This window comes from Peromyscus maniculatus, chromosome 4 (assembly GCF_049852395.1).
Source record: "Peromyscus maniculatus bairdii isolate BWxNUB_F1_BW_parent chromosome 4, HU_Pman_BW_mat_3.1, whole genome shotgun sequence".
NCBI lineage: Eukaryota > Metazoa > Chordata > Mammalia > Rodentia > Cricetidae > Peromyscus > Peromyscus maniculatus.
Genome location: NC_134855.1, coordinates 82062557 through 82084534, shown reverse-complemented (window position 1 = coordinate 82084534; position 21978 = coordinate 82062557). Strand labels below are relative to the sequence as shown.

The window sequence follows — 21978 nt, the reverse complement described above, 5'->3', positions numbered from 1 at the left end:
TCAAAACAAAACTCCTAGTGAATCGCTTGTTGCATTTTTTTAAATTATTTCTACACTTTGATCTTTTAAATGAAATAAATGGATAAACTGGAAATAATGCCACTTTTCTGCACATGTTGTGGGATGCAAATCCACACGGCTGTAAGTGATTTTTCTTTTCCCTGATATGTTGCCAACTCCTGATGTCTGTAAAACATCAGGCTATAAAATGGAGTGTGTATGAACCTAAGCATTGATTTAGGATGTTAACCTAATGGGGAAACAAAATTTGTAACACCACACTATAAGGTTAAAAAGAAAATAGTGTAATAAAGAAAATACAAAGGCTTTGGCATGGTTTTTACAATCAACAATGGTTAATTTTGATATGTATTTGTGAACAACTGCAAAACACTTAGGTTTAAAACTCTTGCAAGCACTTTTAATTGATTAGGAATGAATTCTAGATGCACAAAATGATTGAACTGTGAACAGTAATACAGCTATATCTAAGAACAATTAACTTTTGCTGTCCAAGAAAGAAACAAATGATTGCATGAAAATGTGTATAAAACATCTATAGAGTATTCTTGTCAAATATAAATGAAATTAACTTTATTATAGAAATCATTCTGAGGATTTCTAGGGAAGACAAATACTTACATTTTGACATAAAACAAATTGGATTATATCGAAGACACACTCTACCTTAGCTATCAACTTCTCCTTGAATTTATATCTTACCCCTTTTTGCACATAAACGTCATCTGTTAACAACCTTTGGAAAACCAACAGATATTTCTTACATATATCTAGTGTGTGTTGTTCCAGGTTTAATTATATGCAAAGGAATGATACAAACTTGGAACATCAGTCCATAAACTATGAACAGATGGGTAGAAGTATTCGATATATCTTGATAAAACTCTTAAATCCATGGCAAATCTTGTCAATCATGGTTTCCTTTAAACAACCACATGAGCCAACACAGATCCAAGGTCCACCAGTCTGTGTTGTTCTTTTCTTCGTTATAACATACAAATGCCCATTTACAAATAATACACCAAAATTAATAAAAGTTTGGATACCAAAATGAAGATTTGTTCCAACTGATACCGTGCCTTCTGTATGCAAAGGTCCTTGTTTCTAGTCCATTCCCAGGCTCCAATACAGGACACAATTGCAAAGTGAAGTGCTTCTAACAGCCATTTCTCTTTCTTTCCTGAACACCCAACTGTTGTGTCCACGTGGTCACTGACTGAGTGAACACAATTTCCTCTCTTGACCACGCTCGCTCTCTTTACTGTAATCGGGGCCAGTACTGAGACATGTCAGGTTCACTTCCAGGAACTTGGACAGGGACTGACACTCCAGGGGAAATGAGTCCTGTAAATGAATAAAAAAAAAAATACAACCACAAGGGTAGACTCTAGAAGATGGCACACAGTCTGAACTTCGTAAAACTGTACACTTCATAATACTTCTTTTCTACTTTATATTAAAATAAAAAACTTTCAGTCATTAGAAAGAAAAGGAGACCATTTGAAACTAGAGACTGTTCATACATACTTCATGAAACTCAAGTCAACCTCCCCAACGTTGGAAGTTCATCAGTTCTGCCATCTCTGGAGGACTCATGTGGTACCTCCTCAGCTGGCATCAAGAAACTAGAAGATGTGTAAGTCTGCCAATAAGCACCCACATCAAGCTCAATGGACCCTGTCAACTGTCCAGCTCAGGCATAGATGTCTTCTGAAAATTTGATCTTGGGCCTTATCTTCATACACAACTTCTGTGATCAATTCACCAACATAAATGATGTCTCTTTTGTCTATATGGTGTCCACTCACTAACTTAACTGAATTTCCCTTTTCAGTCAGTTTTCCCTAAAGGCAAGAGCAGTATAATGTTCAACACACCCCTTAATGCAAGGCCAAAAGTTTCTTTTCAAGTCAGCTACAGGACAGTACAGGTCATCAGCTGGCCAAAGGGGCCCGGTAGACCCCTCTGCACAGCTACAGAGAGCTCACCTGTTGAAGTGGTCCCCGAGGTACCCATGGGCTGATTGTTCATGTGTGTTTGCATGTGCGGAGGGGTATAGGTATCATAACTCCGCCCATTTACCGAAGGGCTGGTGGGTAGCATGCAGGAGTACGAAGAGGTCTGGCTGGGAACTGGGGGCTGCCGGGAGAAAGAAAAACCTGTGATTACTGGAACCACACCACACAACCACATCCTGGGATTCCTCCTCCCCAGGGCCTCTGCCAATGAGCCTGGTCATTACTGATGCCTCTTTGGAATGTACTAGAATTCCATATAATGAGTCCAAGCTTGGTTCTTCATCATCAGCCACCACCAGAGCAAAGCCACCTGGGTGACAAATTTCTGAAACACAGTAAATTCAAACAAACGTCTGGTTTTGGCAATCTGCACTATGTTTTACCTCTGCTGGAGTTACTAGCATGAGACATTCTCTCTTTCCATAAACCTGCATCTATTTGAGAATGCTAAGATCCCCAAATTCCATAGTTCAACTGCGGGGCAGAAAGCAATGGGGGAACTCTTTGGAGAGTTTGATGTAGGGACCTTGGGAACCTTCCAGTGCTGGACTTGGAGGATTAGAGGTTTTTTTAAGACACAACCATAATAGAGTCAGGTTAAAGAAGTCAAAAATGTCAGTGAATGAATGTAACTTCGACACAACCTGAGAATTAACTGACTTCTTAACTGACCCAAAAGTCCTGATTGAGTCTCATGCATAAAAGTGTGTTGCAGTCTTTTAAATGGAAATGTTAAAGAGATAAATCTTTCTCAAAACTGAACAAGAAATAAAGGAATATGCAGATCCAGGATAAACCCCGCATGGGAGCCCTCATGGGTTGTTTGAGATGAGAAAACTCCTGAGGTGAGCCAATAGAGGCCTAGTGTCAGCGACAGCTGCTTCGCTCTGCAAATGCTTGACATCCCCAGATCCTCTTTCTCAGAGACTGACACCCGCTGAAGGAAGTCCAGAGGAAGATGCACAGTCTTTGTAAGACAGAGGATTTGGGTCAACAGGATGAAGCCGTTGACAGAGAGACCACCCCTCCCCATTACAAAAAAGGAATTTTCTCTGAACTGTAAAATCACAGATCATTTTTATTTTCTTTGTTTAATGAAGCCACTTACTTTTGTATCTGTACAATTTTTAAAAGTCTGTGTTTAAAATAAACTAACCCAACATATCTCTTTATATGCAGAAGCAAGCTTAATATAATTGGGCATCTATCTAGTTATTTCATTTTGTTTTTTCATGTGCACATTATGTCACCCTCACAGAAACCTAGATGTTGCTATAATATATAATACTGCACAATGCACTCAGTGGCCTCGTTCAAGTCAGATGGTGACTGCTCATGTCAAGTTTAAAAAGGCAAGCAGGCCTAAAGGGCCCTGCCAGGATTTCAGCTTGTATTTGTTTCTTATTCCTACAATCACTCCCTCTAAGCAACCTGACTTCTGGAAAATTCCAAGATAGTTATAGCAATACTAACTAATGGACTATCGGTCCCTTCATTTCCATCAATTGTACTATGGCCAATAAAAGCAGACGCAATACAAAAGAAGCATGTGAATAAGTCCTCTGGAGTTGCCGATCTAGCTGTTCCAATATTAATCTGAAGACTGGGAGACTTTTATTTTAATCTGAATTCCAAACCTGGCAAAAAGATGTTCAATGGAGAATAAACAATCTGTGTAACCCCAGAACTGTTTCCAGCAGGGGCTCTGCTGCCAACCTCATACAATCAGGCCTATCTATCTATTGGTTGCACAAGCAGGAGACTTAGGAACACTGATGGAGAAGACCCATCAGAATCCCCCCAGCAAAAGTCCCCCCAGCAGCAAAGGTCTAGTACATCCCAGAAGCCCTGCACAACTAACATTAGAAAATGCCAGCTGAATCCAGGACCTACCCCTAAAAGCACAGGCCAGGGTACTGAGAATGCCGTCAGCTTTCTAGGCAGCAAGGATTACCACCAAGCTGTCACAGCATCTACAGCTGATACACATGAAATCTCAAGCAAACACTTTCTGTTACGTGTTTATTTTTAAATATAGAAAGAACTAGTTTCCTTCTTCTCGTAAATGTATTTCACCTGTGTAAAGAGGAATCTCACTTCTCGGTCCCCTTTTTTCTTCCTCACTAGTTTCTTACATGGACCAAAAATAATCCTCAATATACTTCTGCTGATTCTGTGTTTATTAATGCAAACATACTAACATAAGCACAAGTTTTTACACACGAACATCTTAGTATCTTATGTTATGCCATCATTATTTCTGCTTTGTGGCACATGCTTCATTGGTACCCAAAACAGACTTCACTGCCACCCAGAATTACCCAGCTAACATGATGATAAAAGGCACATTAACTTGGCTGAACAAATCGAGTGTTTGTTTTTCAAGGGCATGAATCAATCAATCAGGCAATCAATCAACTCGAAGAGATTGGATTGACTGTCTCAGAGTTGACTGGTCAAGCCAATCACTGTCACAGGAAGGACTCCCGAGGGGGTAACCGCAGCGGATGGGGTCTGCAAGCCCTAACCCATTCCTTGTCCTGTGCAGCAGGTGGCCAGCCTCTCTTACTTGCATAGGCAGGTTGTTTGCCATGGTGAAGCTGGGCATAGGTGGCAGAGCACTGTACGTGTTGGTGAGGGCGGTGTCTGTTCGGCCCAACATGGAGCCTGATGTGAAGGAGGAAACTGCAGAGAGAGAGAAAGAGAAAAGAGGAAGATGGAAGGTCGTCACGGGATGGGGGGGAGCCCAGGGCAAACAGACTTAAGAACATTTCTTGGCAGTTGGCATTTCAAGTTACCAGGCGTGGTAGGCTGCGGAATGGGCTGGTAGACACTGGTGCTGAAACTGCTGCTGATAGGGATGTGACTAGGGGTGTTGCTGGCCTGCCTTCTCTGGTTCCTCAGTTTTTCCTCTCTTCTCCATTTGGCCCTTCGATTAGAAAACCATACCTGGAAATGGGTGGAATAGGTTCGTTAGCCCTGTGCTCCCTACAGGCTCTACCACAAACAAGAACCCCTCCATTTCCACCATCCTCTGTCCTAGGACAAGAGAGTCTTTGCAAACTGACCCTGTTACTAGCAATATAAATGACTGGCATAGAGACAAGGCAAAGCATAAGACTGACAATGCATAAAACCAACATAGTCCCTGGGTACCTGTATTCTGGCTTCAGGTAGATCGATTTTGGCTGCTAGTCTTTCCCGGGCAAACACATCTGGATAATGGGTCCTCTCAAACTCTGGAAGAGTAAGTTGATTTTATATGTTATTCCAGAACTACACAGAATATTTGAATGCTGGATCAAGTTGGCTTTTGCCACCCAACTACCATCTCCTCCAAACAATTTCCTTTCAAATAACTCTCCAGTGTGTTGACTGTACTTGAAAGAACTTTCCCACCAGACTAAGTTAAGTTTTCTTTGGAATGACATTCAGTGAGTGTCACCATCTGTGACCTGAGACATCTGATGACAGCCAGAACATCATTTTCTTTGTATGTCAGAATTTTGATCTTTCAACTTACTGGTATGTGAAAAGAAAGAAAACGTACATACCCTTACACACCCTGAAAAGATGTCCAGAGGGGAGGGGGAAGACAGAAGAGCAGGGGGGGGGGGAGACTTTTCAGTCTTCTATGCAAAGGACCCGGGCTCAATTTAGCCCTTTGTGCTGTTGGTGTGGCATTTACTTGGATTTAAGGCTTCTCTACTTTGAAGAATTCCCATTACCTTTCTCCAGAGCCTCAATCTGCTCTTGGGTAAAGGACGTTCTATTTCTCTGCAGCTTCCGCTTCAGCTGAAGCCTCATTTGAGCTTCATCCGAGTCTTCTCCATTCGAACTGATGGAGTTGGTGTTCTCTCCCCCTCCTTCCTGTTGCTGGCAGCCATCTGCAACAAAAAGAAGAGGACAATAAGAGAAACTGGAGCGACATGGGGGCTCCTAACGGGACTTGGTGCAGTTATAAAACCCAAGGACTGGCAGTCTGAGTCTCCACCAAGTCTTGCTGAAGTAATCAAGTGTTAGCCTTCCTTCAAGGACACTGGTACCTGAGTCGTTTTCCTTTCTGGTTTTATCTAGATGAGACCTGACAGTACTCTCACAAAGCAGCATTTCTGAGAATGAAAAAGCAATCCAAAAAGTTTCCAGGCCAAACGATCTTCCTCTGCTGCCTCCTCACTTGCCTCCCCCAATCCCCTCACCCTACAGAAAGTATTTACCTAGGGCTGTTGGGGAAATAGAGTGATGTGCAAGATTTCAGCTGATCTATAATCAGTAATTCCTATCTAATCAATTAGATGTTGATAGGTTTGTAGAAAATGCTATTAAGAAACCAAACCAAGCTTGTAATCTTTAAAAAAAATATTTATCTAGTTTTTATTTGAATTCTGCACAGTCAATTTCATTTTAAAGGTTGTGAATTTAGAAGTGCTTGCATTGTTCTGCAGTTTTATTCAACCATTGTGTGAGTGTGTTTCGCCCTGACACCTATTACGAGCACAGCTGTAATTATATCATCACCAAGAACAGGCTATAATTGCTGAAAATGGAATTTTATATTTAGATAAAAGGACTGTCCATTCTTTGTAATGTGTTGCACCAGAGAAAAGTAAGATTTCTTTTAAATTTTTAACGTGTAATTTTAAAAAAGAAATCGTGGAGAGTTCACTAACTAGCTAAATATGCTATGCTGCAGCTGAGTCCTTGGCATATCATTTAAGTGGTACATTTTTAATTAGGGCATTTCCACCACTTTTAATGTAATTTCTATCATTAAACAGGGAAAGTTTCATTGTTTTCCTTTGCGCTTGGTGGAGAGCTATGCACTTGGGCTAGCTGGCTCTAGCCGGTGCACCTTGCCTGCAAGGCGGCAAGCCTGTGAGAAGGGAAAGATTCCGGCCCGGCCCCGGCTGGGCTTCCCAGGGCACTGGAGGCTGAGTCTCGGGTCCTGAGGCCTGTGGCCCCTACGGGATACCAACCGGGACGGTCCCCCTCCCTATCCTAGAAACTTGGCCAGTTTGGGGGGAGGGGCTGCCAGGCCTCTGTGGGAATCGACTTGGCCAGGAATATCATTTATAACCGGGAGACAATAGGCAGCGCCTTCAAAGAGTTCAGGGAATTGTGACAGGATCTAGTGGGATCTTTTCAGGAACTTTGAAATGTTTTAAAACCCCAACTTTCTCCCCCATTTAAACAGGCGGATTCATCGGCACTGGCCACCATATGGGCCCTTGGAGATCTATTGAGATGACCACCAACACTTGAATAGCGAGGGGCTGCTTTTCAGCACCACACAATGCCCCGCGAGTAAGGGAAACTATTAAACTCCTGGGGCAGGAGCGTTGGCAAACTTTCGTGGGCAGAATTTTGAGGCCACAATGAGCGCGGACAACAAAAGGATTCTCTTGAGGCGTGCAGCGGGCCACATTGTGTTACAAGAAGCCCAGTCAACAGACTTTTCAGCGAAGTGTGTTAACCTCTCTGCTCTGCTATCATTAATCACTGTCCGGAGAGCGGGCGCCTCGGTGCTATTTAGGGCGCTTGGCTGGGCGGTGGTGGTGGATGGGGGGCCAGGGCAGGGGGTAGAGGGAGGTGGGGAGGGTGGATGGGGAGCAGAGCTGGGGCTGCTGAGGGGAGGCGGAAGGAGAGAGGCTAAAGAGAGAGAGAGAGGAGGGGGAGAGGCAAGGGGAAGAATGGCGTGGGGGATGGGCCGGGGGGGGGTGCTTCAAAGAGATAATGGCCGAAAGGTATAAGAAGGGACAGCGGGGAAAATGTGGAGAGGAAAAAAGAGATTGGAGGGTTGAGTGAGACGGGAGAAAAGGACGAAAAGGAAGAGGAGGAGGGAGCGTGTATTGGTAAACAAGCCGCAGGCGTCCTGCCCTACATCAGATGAGTGGGGGAGGGGAGGGTCGCCTGCTGGAGGAGACACGCCGAACTCACGTGTAGGGGCACAAGTGGCTGTACTAATTTGCTGCCCCAGGTCTCTGGAGGACTTTTCAAAGTGGTTTTTTTTTTTTTTTCGGGGTGGGGTGGAGAATGAAGAGGGTCTGTCCCTTTTATTGTCGGATTCAGTGAAGGAGGCTTTTTTTTTTCCCCCCAAGCTGTTTGGGTCTACCAGAAAAGTCCATCGGTTACTGCTTTTGGAAAATAGAAGCACAATCTGGCCTGGTCACTCATGCCTTCATCCAAAAGGAAAGCCCTGGACCCGCCCCTGTCCCTTCTCTAGCGTGCTATATCTTGCCAATTAAACAAAGCTGGACGTCTCCTTCAGAAGACGCCTGCAGATAGCATTCTCTGTTCTCATCTGCTTCTTTGACGTCCTCCTAATTTTAAAGCGTCGGAATTATATTCATTGCCCTCCAAGCTCAGACACTCACTGCTCATACACAAGCATGCGCCGGAGATATAAGCCTAGGGCTTACACTGGCTTGGGAAGTGGTATTTAATGAGGGAATTAAGTATACAGGAACAGGAAAACTGCCACTTTAAATCTTTTTTTTTTCTTTTCTTATTTATTTTTTTTTTTAAGTGGAGTCAGAGCCAACAAGGAGAAAACGCTGCGGGATTCACCATGACCACCATCACATCTTAACCAAGCCAGAGAGCAGCATTGGAAATGTGTTCACTGCTCTAAAATAGCGACTGTTTGCAGCCAGGTGATTGAGTGGTTACTTAGAGCTGGGGCTTTTTGTTTTTTGCTTTGTTTTGTTTTTCTTTTTTCTTTAGTGGCTTTACCTTCCTCCCTTAAATCTTTTAAGAAACTAAAAATAGAAGTTAGAGCTTTCTAATTCCCCACAAGATAAACCTAAGTGGCAGACAATTAAGATATCTCCTTTAAAAGGCGTCCCCTCCTAGCGGCGTAAAGAAGGGACCTTCAATGGGCGCCGTACACCTCCCTGCCTAATCCGAGCTGAGAGTGAAAGCGCCTCCCATTATCCCAGCCCCAAGACCATCTGACGCAGGGGATAGGATTTGTTTCCTGGAAGAAGGAGAAGAGAGAGGGAGAGGGGGGAAACAGAAAAGAAAGAAGAAGGGGGAAAAAGACGCTGGGAAATAAAATCATTCCTTAGTTTCTTAGGGTCTTAATCAGTGAGGCGGAAAATAAGCAAGAAAAGATAGCAACGCGGTTGCGGAACCTTTTCAGCTCTGGAGCGCGGATCAAAACATTGAACATCTGTTGAAAGGAGGCTGACTAAATCCTATAGAGGGCCTGGGTATTATGGGGGTTGGGGCGAGGGGAGGAGATGAGAAAAAGTGTCTTCGTGATCCCTAAAACCACCAAATCGCTGGAGAATTGGGGCTGGATAGAGTCGTCTCGTTATTGTCAGGCCACGTCGTCAGGATTTTTATTCACCGCCGCGTGGCATAGATCAGATGGAAACCATATTTGTCTCCCTCAGAGACCTAACCTCTCCTTATGCTTCTGGAAAGGGACTCTTAACAACCCAAGATCAGCATCTCGGGCCGGGAAAGGGGGCCAGGGAGGGAGGGAGACCCTCTTAGCACCAAAAGGCCAGAGGAATCCCCAGGAACTTAAGCCTGGAGAACTGACATTCACCACCAGAGCCCGAGGTCCCCACGCCCAAGATTCTCAACTCCTTTCGAACCACGCTTCCTCCCCACGCTGGAGGCGGGGCAGAGAGCCTAGAGCGAGAAAGCATTTAGGTGGGGGGTAAACAGGGTGGGTGGGTGGGACTCTCAGCAAGTGTATGGCCCAGCATTCTCTAGTAACTAGCTGCATTAAGTTAAAAGACCCTGAACTAGCGCCACCTCTCGCCCCCAGTGGTCACCACCGGGCCCTCACGGGCTGTCTGTAGCTCTGCTTGCTCCCAGGGTTGAAAATCTGTCCTAAGCGGGCGGCGCTACCTCTAGTGGAAGCTACTGCCCTCCCTGGACTTTAGTCTCGGCACCTAGAAACAGGAAAGGGATGTTCATTCCCTGGTCCCCAAGCAAATGTGAGCTCTAAACACCTAGAAGACCCAGGGGTGGAGGCTTCTGGGCTCAGGCTTCGTAGGTCTGAGCTTCTGGGCCTATTGCCTTACAACCGAGACACCTTCGATCAAGTGGGCGGGGAAGGGGTCAGCGGGACTCGGGAGTGCTGGGGGTGGAGAGTGGAAGGTCACCAGATGGAGTTCCAGCATCACTGGGATGTGTCCTATGGGTATGCACGCGGGAATTCTACAGCTTCAAACGTCAGTCAGTGCGGGGGTTGGCTACATCTTTCCCTAGCCGGTCTTTCTGGAGACTGCAGAGAGAGCCCTGGCTGGACCCGTGAGCACTCTGATCTCCAACTCTGAAGGCTGTAGGTTCGAGGTTACATGAGCGGGGTCACCCAAGGGAGTCGGGGCCTGCGCATCAGGAAGCCTGGCCCTGGCCAGGAGCCGCGGCGCTGGGAAACCAGAAAGGAGCGCTTTTCTCCCTATCGTCCCAGTGTCCGTCCTATATTGTTTTCTGCTCTTAAAACTGACATGTCTAATTGGCAATTGGTGCCGAATCGTGTCCAGAGGTCTCTTGTGGAACATTTCTACAGCTGTCTCCTTCAACTAGACGCTTATTCATGTCGCCTTAATGAGAAACAAAACGTTCTCTAATGAGCAATTACAGAGCGACAGGATTGTCCCCATAACAAATTCTTGCGAGTGACAGAAGCATCCTTTGTACAAGATATTTCGCATACTGTTACCGATTTTCCCTTCTCTAACCCGGCTCTGTGGAGGCGCCCTGCACGCGGGGCTGCTCCAAGAGCTCACCGATTCGCAGCAGCCCCTGCGCAGTCCCTGCGTCGCCCCCCCCTCCCCCCCCCCCCGGCCCTGAGCCCCTAGGCTCTGTGGTGCTCCCGGGAGTGAGACGCCACGTCCCATTATCCCGCATATTATCTCCTTGTCACAAGGACAACAAATACCGATTAATCTTCGGAGTAAACTGTTTCCTGTTCTGGACCAAGTTACCTCGGTGTGAGTGGGAAGGAGAGAGAGCCGATTCACCCACTCCTCTTCCTACATCCTTCTCACAGAACCTGAGACGGGACGACATAGCTCCCATCTGTCCTCCCAGGCCCAGAGCCCCTCCCTGAAGCTACAGCCGGGTACTCAGTTTCCCTACCCCACTTCTAACCAGTGCCACCCATAGAGAATAAGAACTGGGACCTAGGGGGTAAGTTGTTAAACTTGGGGGAGGAGACCACCACTGAACAGTGGCGATCTTCAAATCGGGGATGCGTGTAGGGGCTTCAGCCTCTCCTACCACCTTACTCAAAGTCATGTCATTTGTCAGTTACTTCAGAAGCAAAAGATACGAATGTGTTTACCTTGCAGTCTGTCAGTGTGTTAACTTGTCACACTTGCACTGCCAGTGGGCTCGACTGCATTTTAATGCCAGATTTGAATAGGGTGCCACGAGAGTTCCACCTTGCACATGCACAACCACCTAGCCACTTCCTACCACTGTTGACATACATAACCCTTACAGTCAACAATATGGTTTCACAAACACCAGTTACACAAAATGTGTGTTGAGGTATCCAAGCCGTTCAGGGCAGTGCCCTCCTATGTCCTAGGCACTGGGAGCCCAGGAAAGAGTTACAGGAGGATGGCTGCTTGAGTTTTACCTTGTGTAGGTTGCCCTGGTACTGAAGTCCCGGGATACCAACCAGGGCGCGTGCCCCAGCTTCCGGTCTGCCCGTTCAACATCCTTAGTTTATCATACATGCCGTCTGCGCCCATCTGTTGCTTTTCGCTAGCCAGGTTGCGAAGAACTCTGTTTATTGATGATACCTGCAAATCAAACCAAATGGTAGTGTCTCCGCAAGACACGGTCATCCCTTCTTAGGTCCCCCTCTCAGCTCTCCCAAGTTTTAAAGAATGACCCACCACACATGCAAAAGCTCCCAGCCACCCTAGGCTACTCTGGATTTTTAGCTATTATGTTGTAAAAATGTCAACTTTCACTTTGTTCCTGGAAATGAAGATGGGTAAAGAGAAAGGAGCAATCCTTCACCCCTGTAGATATCACTAACGACCTAGCTCACTGGGTTGCTTGGCTTTGTTCAAAGACTCCCGATAAAAGATTTCAACTTAATCTAGAGGTTTATTTTATTGTAGAGCATAAATGGATGCATGTTTCCTGAAAGAGGCTCCAGGCATGTGCTTGAGTGTGTGTGGGGGGCAGTTAGAATCTGGTTTTCATTTTCATTTTCCTCCTGGATTCCAGTGTCTCTCCCCAGTTCCTTCAAGCCCTGGTTGTCAGTATGCAAATGAAGTGAACAACTCCCCACACTTGACACCCATTTTCCGGATGGCCAAAAAGTCAAAGAACACCTCTCACTATCCCCTAGGTACCATGGAGACCCGTGCAAATCAGGACAGAGAGAAGATGGTCAGACATTGGGAGGGAAAAGAGCGGGAGATCAAGAAAGAGGTGACAGAGAGAGGGAGAGAGGGAGGAGCTTAGGGCAAGGAAGGCAAATGTTCACAATGAACTTACACTGGGTATGTTATCGTTGGTACAGACCCCCTCGGATAATAATCTGTCTCGGATTTCCCAAGCAAAGATGGACGGGCACTCCCGTTTATACTGGGCTATTTTGCTTACAACTTCTGGAGTCGCTACTCTTGGTTTACTACCTCCGATTGCCCTGGGTCTGATGGAGCCAGTCTCGTAATACCTGCCCAGAATTTTACTCACACATCCGTTGGACACCTGCATAGGGGAAGTGGACAGAAAACCACATTATTAATAATTTCAAGACAAAAATAAAATTGTTTAAGTATGCATTAAACAATGACAAGCTTACGTTTTCATTGTCCAGCACTTGGACTTTTGCATCTGCATGGGTCTATAACACAAAAATATACCTTCAATGGTACGAGAACTTACTGTAGAGAGCTTTCGTTCTTAAAATTACATTTGTAGCCCTAAAACTACAAATAGGAGGATACTTTTAAACACTTTGAATTATCTTAAAAGCTTTTAAAACTATTTTCCTAAACACTGTGTGAAGATGCATCAAAACAAAGTCAGATTATTGTGTGTATGTGTGTGCACACGCGCGCACACGTGTGTGCGCAGAGCTTGCTTAAAGTAATATTATGTTGTAAAGAACAAAGGGAAAAATAACTGAATATTTTATCTTTTTCCCTTAAATTTTTGTCCAGTTGAGCAAATGTGAATTAGAGGTGTAAATAGCATTTGCCTTCTAAAAATCCATATACATTCTTCATGTGCATGAAAAATGCAAACAAATCTCTCAAAATCTGAGGTTAACGCGGGTTGGGGAGAGGGGAATGAGAATATCCCAATGTATATAACTCAGCTCATTACAGTTTTACACTGTTACCATAATGAATGTCTTTACTAAATGAAAAGATACATATTTTTTTTAAGTCTCACACTTTTTTTTCTTACGCAGATGAATTGTCTTATGTAACTGACTGAGTGAGGTTGAAAGAGACAGGGACCATGGTGGAAGGAGAGGGGAAAGTCGGAAGGTAGGAGAGTTGGTGGGGATGAAGTGGGTGAGGGTAGGGGTCCATCATTAGTAGCGTTTACAGTAAGAAATGAAGAGAGGGCGGCCGCGGGGGCAGGGGTAGGGGGCAGCGGGTGGGACAGCCACGGGAGGATCACCTGCAGAATTCGGGAAATGTCGCACGGCCGGGCCCCGCTGTGAGCTAGCTCTACGATCTTCTGCCTGGTGGAGTCCGGCAGTGGCCGCCCGTTGACAAAGACACCACCAAGCTGGTTCACTCCGCTGTGACCTGAGGAAAGGAGGAGGAGAGGAGAGCAAGAAGAGAAGTAGGAGGAGGAGGAGGAGGAGGAGGAGGAGGAGGAGGAGGAGGAGGAGGAGGAGGAGGAGAAGAAGAAGAAGAAGAAGAAGAAGAAGAAGAAGAAGAAGAAGAAGAAGAAGAAGAAGAAGAAGAGGCACAATGCAACCTCAGCTCCCTGCCAACCTGTGCGAACCTCAGCAATCAGGTCCTGATTTAAAATTTAAAAAGACAAAACAAACAAACAAAAAAAACCAACAACAGGACCACCAGCCATGCAGGGCATTGGGCAGCCCAGCTTTAATACAGACTGACCCTACCCACTGGACTATTGTCAGACTGAGAAAATACCCAGGAACATATCCACCCAGTCCCACCGTCACCCCAGTCCCCTGAGTCCATTGCCCCCTTCATAAGCACTCCAGACCTGCGTGGAACCCACAAAGGGCATACAACAGCTCTTAAAATCTCCTCCCTACATATCACCTCTGAGTGCCACCACAGAGTCCACACTGGAGTCTCTGCCCTGTTAAAACAGCACTGCAAATCCCAAGCTCTGAAGCGGCTAGGCAGCATATCATAAACCTTTGCATCGAGATTTAGCATCGTGTGTGTGTGTGTGTGTGTGTGTGTGTGTGTGTGTGTGTGTGTGTGTGATAATAGAAAAGAACCCGAAAGGCAAATTTTTTTAGCTAGTGAACCCCAATCCGTGCCTCCACAGCAGACATAGGATTGGAAGCCCCCATGCCCACAGTGGTCAGCTTGCCCCCGCTGGTGAGCAAAGCCTGGAGTCTATGCACCCCCCCCCCACCACTGGCTTTGCTTCCACTGCTGAACTCCGCCCTCCCCCTCAGCCAAAGACACCAATATTAACAGAAACCCAAAACAGAAAGAAAAAGACCCTATCGCAGCGTCACCCGTCCCTCTTTCAACTCTGGTCTGACAACCTCATCCCATTGTCTGGTCTTAGAGACCAGGGCGAGGGAAGGAGCGCCTCCCTGAATTATCCTCCTAGGAAACAACAGGCATCCAAATAAAGCCAATCCCCTCTTTCCACTTCCTCAGCCATCTCCAACCTGCAGCCCCGTCTCTAGACAGAAGCCCTCTCAGGAGAAGATGTGGTTCCAGCTCCTCTCTTCTCTCCTCTCTCCTCCTCTCTTCTCCTTGGAGCCTCCTGATAAATTGACTCCAAGAGTCTGTGCTTCTTAGCAATAAATAAGCTCCAAATATAGAAGAGGGGGGAAAATATGATGAGCCTCTCTGACATTTGTCTTTAAAATAAAACTAGCTGCACGTCAAGTTTGAGCTTAATTTCTGGAAATAGGCGGAAGTCGCTCCGGATCATGCATGGAAGGCTAATTGAAAAGATCAGTCGGGGCGCTTGTGGCAGCCTTGTCACTTTGTGACAGTGCTCCGCTCCGGGAAATTGCATCGTCACGACAAACGGGACCGTGATAAAACGACCCTTTCCGTCCCTATTTGTAGATCACTCAGACGAGAATGAACTGCACTCGTCTCCCCTTAGAGGGGAGCTGCGTTTTCAGGGTAGCCCGAGGCTTGAGGCTGGAGGGGGGTTATAGCTCACCGAGGGGGGGGCGGGGCCTCAATTCGATGAGAAGTGACAGGCGTTTAGGGATCTGGGCTCCGGCCGGCCCGGGCCAGTGCAAGAGGGTACATTGCACATTGCAGGAGACAGTCGTTTCTCCAACCGGGCAAGGCCTACTCTGCGCTTCCGGTTTCTCTTAAATTTTCTTTAACTTCTACCTTGGTTTTCTAAGTCTCATTTACCATGCAGGTTATGGAGGCCTGTCTCTGGGCAAACCTTCCCAAGAAAAAGAAAGGCCATCTCAGAGAAATCGAGAGAAACTTTCCAACCAGAGCCAGGGTAATTCCCAATCTACAGATGCCAGAGCGTAGATTTTCCTCCTCCTCTATTGCAAAATATTGCAAAATAACGTGGCCAGCACCTCCACATCTGCAGCCCAGCATGTGCTGGTCCGAGAGACACTGGGCCAAGGAGCCTCAGCCAGCATCGAAATGGCAGTGAAGAAACATAGCTCTAAATTCCCCTTTAGAGGTTAAGCCTCAATCATTGTGTCCCTTCCCTAGGGACTGCTGGCGTTCTCGCCCAGTGGCGATGATTATGCGCCTAGAATTCGACCGCAAAGCTTCTAATAGGAAAACATATGGTGTCAATTTGGATGCTCCGCGCCTTGCACACACTCGGGAACCAGCGGCACAAAGCCTACAGGCCAACCCGCGACCCGTGCCCCTCTGGGCCTGCCAGCCAGGTCACAGCGGAGTGGCAAACGCTTGTGGATGAGCGCCTCGGCCCACCTGAAAACCTAAGGCGGGGGAGTCTGAGCTCCAGGGCATTAGCTTCGCCAAGGGAAGTGTCTCCCGGGCCCAGCCCTTGGGTCTCACAAGTTCTGCACAAATACAGGGGCAAAGCTCCCACCTTCGCTCCCTTTCCTCAGTTTAGCGCCGTCCCCCCACCCCCAATCCTGTGGCATCACCAGGGCAGCCAGCTATTCCAGGGCGCGGATCCGAGCTGCTGGGGATTCTCTCGAGCCAGTGCAGTTCCACAACCGCAGGTTTCTAGAAGACCTAGGCCTCTCTGCACGCCCAAGCATAGTTGTATCCTTAAGCCTGCGTAGACGCCCTAACCTTCACCCGGCCTAGTTTCACTGGCTGCCAGGCCTGACTTTTAGGTTTAACTCTGTCACATACCAGCAACCATTGACTAAGCAGAAAGGTGGGGGCCCAAAGGGCCTGGCCAAAGATGAGAAGAGAAGGCACAAAGGCTTGGAATCAAAGGTACCAGGAGTCTGGGGCGACCAGGACCCACGTAGCTGCACTTGCTGGTGCGAGTTTTCCCAATTCCTGACCCGCGCAGCCTCCACGCTCTTCCCAGACCCTGTAACCCCTTCTTTCTACTCGGTGCGCAGTTTTCTTTCCCACCGGGGTACCAGCCCTGGGTGCTCCACTCCCCTTCCCTTCTAGGCCTGTAGCTAGGGTGGGGAGGGGAGGGGCTGGCCTGAGATGGACTAGGGGAGGGAAGCCCCCCACCCGTTGGGGTCGGGGGAGATGTTTAGTCTTGGCCAAGCCCAAAGGGGCCTCCTTCTCTTCTCTGGAAGCCTTCGCCCCGCCCTGCTCAGCCCAGCCCCTCTCTCTGGGGTCAGAGCCCGGGCAGGGGCGGGGAGGGGGTATGAGTTACAGGATTTGGGGGGGGGGATGGGGTTTCTCCATTGCAGCTTCAAAAACTCTGGGCGAGTACTTTTGAAGGGCCCAGCCCCTTCCCTTCTGGAGCATAGTAGAGCAAACGCCTCCCTGCCCTCCCTCGCGGGCTACTTGGCACACACCGTGTGCAGTCCGGATAAATTCCCCAGGCCTCCTCCCTCCCGCCCAGTGGCCTGGACTCCCCAGGGCCCAAGACTCTGTGCGCTCCCCTAACCCACCGGTCGGCATGCCTCCAGCCCAAAAGTCCAGCGAAAGACCCGAGACACTCACTGTTCTGCATGCTGGCGCTGGTTGGCGGCCTCCGGGTCCCACGGGGCTCGAATGCGGGGCTCTATTAGGAAAGAAAAAAAAAAAATGGAGTTAATCCCGGGCTCTGCACAGGTAGGCCTGTACTCCTACTGAGGAAGACCTGGTGCCTGAACTGGAGAATCCTCCTTTTCTTAGAAATTGAGCTACTCAACCGCTTGGGGCGATCTGAGGGTCACCTAGCCCTGCCCTCCTATGCATGCAAAATGTACTTTGTGAGCTGCGAATAAAATCATCTAACATTCATAATCAGTTTTCCCAAATATTTTAGTAATTAGCCTTTTAATCAGAGGAAACAATGACCCGGTTTTTTTTTCCCCCACTTGTACTGTGGTTTTTAAAAAACTCTTTCACGGTTTGAAGCCCCAAAGATCATCGTAGAACTTGCCTGGAAACTGGGGTATGTGTCCACTCTTAGAACAGAAGATCTCACACATCTGCTCGCCCCTAGTTACAGTCTTCTGCCTAAGACAAAACAGAGGGAGAGGAAGGTATGTCAAATTGGCCCCAACACATAGCATGACTGGTTGTCTGAGACCCACTCTCAACCCAAAGTGAATCCAAGGCTAGCTCCTTCTGCCTAGAAACACGAAGACATCATACTTACAGTGGCCTCTCCCACAGAAACCCAGATCCTTCGGAAAATGCTACTCTGCCTAGGCTTGGCTTGGGGAATCTAGAGTTGTGGTTCTCATCGGGGGAAGGGGGAAGGCTTAAAGAAAAGGAGCAGAGAGTGGAGTAGAAACAGAGCTGGGGGAGGAAGTTAACTAAGCCGCGAAGTGTGGAGGTGAAGAGAATTTAAGGTCTTGGTGGTGCCTGAGGGCGCGGGCTAGAGAAGTCTGGGTGAGTAAGCCTCAGACCAAACTCCCTCCCTTCCCAAGGAATTTCAGCACCTCAATTGTCCCAAGACCCCTAGAACTGAGTTCTTTATTCTTTTATCCTTCACTCCCCCCACCCCCACCCCCAAAAGTCTTCTCAGTCAAGATCCTCACAACCAGTCTCTCAGCTCTTTCGGGACTTAGCAAGTGGTGAGCCCAACTTTTTACCCTCAGCCTCAGTTATTGTAATTAACTTGGCTTTTAGTGTTTAGATCTCCCTCTCTTTTCCTGTACTGTGACACATGCTGTCTACCTCGCCTCACTGCTTTAAAAAGTACAAACAGGAGGGGCTGAACACGGTCGACAAAGTCTACAGACTCCAAACAATGGCTGCTATTCTAATGCTGCTCTCCCGAAACCCAAAGAGCAAAGCCGGGAGACACTCTCAGGCCAGCCACACCAGGTCCAAGGAGAGGACCCACCAGCCCTCCGACTCACAAAGGGAAAAGAGGGGCTCTTCTCCCTGACGTCCTGACTCACTCGGGCGGGCGCCCTTCAAGGCTTTCAGTCCACCCACCCTCCCTACCTTCCCTCAAAAAAGAGGGTTCTTGGGAGAGAGGTGGAGAAAATAGTGAAGTAATTTCTTGTTATAAATATCTGGAGGTAATTGTGTTGCTGGTGTGAGTTGTTAGGGGCTGTAAAAAGATACAAGGGCACCGTGGGGAGCTCAATTGGGAAGGGAGAGTTACAATAAAGAGCCCATTCAAGAGGTTTGCCCAGGAAAAAAAAAAAGAAAGGGGGGGGGTTAAAATAATGAAATAGTCACAGCATCATTTTTGTTTATATTTTAAGAGATCATTCTTTTTTCCTCTTTTGGACTGTGATGATGATTAATCTTGCCACCCTACAAATAATTCCAAGAAATACGTTTTTTCTCCTCAAGACCATTTATGACCTAACTTTTAAATAACTGAGATGGCGATTCTTTCTCGGTGTCTGATTAGGACTGGACATAACAGAGGGCTAGATACCCCCATTGGGGGTGGTTCTCCTAAAGCTTCTTCTCTGTCTCTAGGTCAGTTCCCGAATCCAAGATCATATCATGAACAGAAATCCCACCCAGAGCAAAATGTCCATCCTACCTATACATAGGACTCAAGCTTGCAAAAGGCAGCAGGTGGATAGAGATGGGGTAGAATTCTGCTTGGAACAGTAAAACTCCCTGAGTTCCTCTGTAACCACATTTTACACAGCCTCATGTCCCCATCCTGCCTGGGACCTCCTCGATGCCATTTTAGAAAATTGTCCAGCTGGTCCCTGAAAGAGCTAGCTGATTACTTTTCCAAGCAACTGGGAAGGTGATAGCATTTCAGGTTCCGGTTTTGCTTGGTTCCCACCCTCCTCTCGTCTAAGAAGCTATCTAATTACCTAAGTAATGGTGAACACTCAGTGCAAAAGCACCCTGGGAAGCAGGGCACACCCTGCACCCGGAAGCAGTCCAGATCTTAGAGAAGCTAGACCCCTTTGCCTTAGCCCATGCCCCCAGCCCAGGCCAGGGCTTTGTATCGCCTTAGAGGGGCTGTAGACCTGCATCAGGAATGAAGGAGTCTCTAGAAATCTCCAAGGCCACAAGGTCTTGGTCCACAAGTCCACTGGACCCCTGCCCTCCCCACTCCCTGACCCCAATACAAGCCAGAGCTTCACAGTATGCTATTGTTTTAATTATTGAAATTTCAAAAGCCATTCCCATATTCCTTAGCTGAAGTGTTAGGAAAAACTTGGTTTCTCCCACTCCAAATTCCCATCCTAGAAATTAGCAATTAGGATGACAAAGTTTACTCTCCAGAACCGAATGATAAAAACTAATCAATTGCTTTCAAACATATGCAAAGATCACCAGCAAACCCCCTGTCAGTGACAACAACTATTCTTTCTCTTTGGTGAACTTGCTAGGCTTTCAAACATTCTAATTTTTCATTTCATTTTCTGCTCCTATCTCCTTCTCAACCCTTCCCAAGTTCGAGTTTACCGTCCAAAATGGCTTAGAAGTGTGTGTGTGTGTGTGTGTGTGTGTGTGTGTGTGTGTGTGAGAGAGAGAGAGAGAGAGAGAGAGAGAGAGAGATCACTTTGTTTTTAAACTTTTCAGAAAGCATCTTTAATGAAAGGCCACGTTTTTTAGCACTCGAAAAAAAAAAAAAAAAAAAAAAGAAGGCTTCTCCACTTGAAATTCAAAGCCATTTCCCTCAATTACACTTGCTAAAATTCGAGGCTATTATGGCGCAGGGAGACTGAGGAAATCTGCCCCGGGAAAGAGGCAACAACTTTCTGAACTTTGAAAAGCCACTTTTCCTCCTGGGGTCTTAGAATCCAAAAGCTCTCGAATTACTCTCAGACTAATTAGCTGGGAGAGGACGTGATCCGACGAGAAGGAAAGCCAATGCTTTCATATAGATTTTTTTTTTTCTTTAGGCCACACAAAGGAAAAAAATCAGTACACTCGAAAGGGAGGAGCAAACCACCTTTCCAGCTCGAAACTTGTTGAAATGGCAACACCGGGTAGCGCTTAGTCAATGGAAGACATGGGAAAATACCCACCAAGAGCCGGAGGTGGGAGTCCACAGGGCAGGGAACACCCCAACTTTCGCAAGATAGAGTTGTGGGTAGCCGGGAGAGCCGAGGGTTTGTTTGCTTGCAAGTCCGAGCTCCGCGCTTGAGTGAGGCTGGAGGCGAGGGCCCTGGGGCTGGATGGAAGCTGGCAGTCCTAGGGATCGGCTCGGAGCTCCCTCGGAGAGCGCATCGGACCGCCTCGGCCTAGTGGCTTCCTTCACCGCTGTCGCTCGCTCCGGGTTTCTCGTGGCCTCCCGAGCGCGGCTGCGGTACCCATCGAGTCGGCTCCGGCTGGCGGCGGGCGCGATGACCCTTTGGCGCTGGAGTGCCGCGGGCAGTCCTGTGCCCGGGAGGATCTTGCACAAAGCCGGAGCGCGGGCTGGCGGGAGGCGGTGCAGAAAGTCGGCTGGTTGGGCGCTCTCTGCGCGCTTGGCTCGGCCCCGGCTGGACAAAAGCATCGCCAGTGGCAGCTCTCCGCGGCCTGGGGCACAGCGGAGCCTCTCGGTCCTCTCCCGCTGACCGCGGGCTTTTGGAGACGCTGCGGCGGAGAGCTGCGGTTTGCGGGGGCGCCTGCAGCCGAGCTGCTTGCTCACCGAGAGCTCCAGCCGCACTGGCTCTGGTGCTGAGCCAGCAGCCACCCGCCCGGAGCTCCGCGCCGCCGCGGCTCGCGGACCGTCGCCCTCCGACGCGGACTTTCGCTGGAAGTAGAAAGTTTGGGCTCCTGCGTGGAAACTTCTCCGGCCCGACTCTCCCGGCGTAGCAGTGGGGGAGGGGACCGGCGAGAGGGGAGGAAAGAAGAGAGGGAGAGGGAGAAACCTGCCTGGATATTGAAATGTAAAGAAATCGAGAAGAAAGAAGCGGACTCACCTTTAAGAGGCATCCTCTCTCTCGTCGTTGTCAAAGCTCCTGTCAAGAGTTTGGTTTGGTTGGGCTTTTTTTTTTTTTTTTTTTTTTTTTTTTTTTTTTTTTTGGTTTTTGGTTTTTTGTTGTTTTCCCCCCTGTTGTTGCTTAAAGACCACAACGGTTTGAAATGATGGTATTTTAAAAGAGTTGCTCGTGAGAGTTTTCTCCACGGACGCTGCTGGGTTGGTGTGTGAGAGCAATTCTCAGATCCCTGGGAAGAAGACAGAGATTGACAATAAAATGGGCTGTCAGCGGCTGGAGAGTGAGAGATAAAGAGTGTGGGTGAGGGAAGTGGCTGCAGCCAGCACA

At 47.8% G+C, this 21978-nt stretch overlaps 1 protein-coding gene across 2 annotated transcripts; it reads right to left on the bottom strand.

The window, feature by feature from the left end:
* Window positions 1-291: 291 nt before the first annotated feature.
* On the bottom strand, window positions 292-21096 carry Pax6 (paired box 6). 2 transcript variants are annotated; one of them, XM_076570227.1, is made up of 12 exons: window positions 17730-17806; window positions 17306-17366; window positions 13659-13789; window positions 12829-12870; window positions 12519-12734; window positions 11644-11809; window positions 5768-5926; window positions 5196-5278; window positions 4838-4988; window positions 4609-4724; window positions 2010-2160; window positions 292-1365 (listed from the first exon to the last, which is right to left on the bottom strand). In XM_076570227.1, exons 2-12 carry the CDS (start codon window positions 17313-17315, stop codon window positions 1280-1282), a joined length of 1311 nt encoding a protein of 436 aa, XP_076426342.1. In that variant the 5' UTR covers window positions 17316-17366; window positions 17730-17806; the 3' UTR covers window positions 292-1279. The 2 variants fall into 2 exon arrangements, with proteins under 2 accessions (XP_076426342.1, XP_076426343.1); XM_076570228.1 differs by lacking the exon at window positions 12829-12870 and adding an exon at window positions 20755-21096 and having other exon boundaries at window positions 343-1365.
* Between the last annotated feature and the right edge of the window lie 882 nt (window positions 21097-21978).

Bases quoted from the DNA above. Each gene is read 5' to 3' on its own strand.
- Pax6 (XM_076570227.1), bottom strand. The intron at 11,810-12,518 runs GTAAGTTCATTG...TTTGATTTGCAG, and splicing joins CCAACGATAACATACCCAGT to GTATCATCAATAAACAGAGT. The intron at 5,279-5,767 runs GTAATGGGAATT...TTACTCTTCCAG, and splicing joins GATTGAGGCTCTGGAGAAAG to AGTTTGAGAGGACCCATTAT.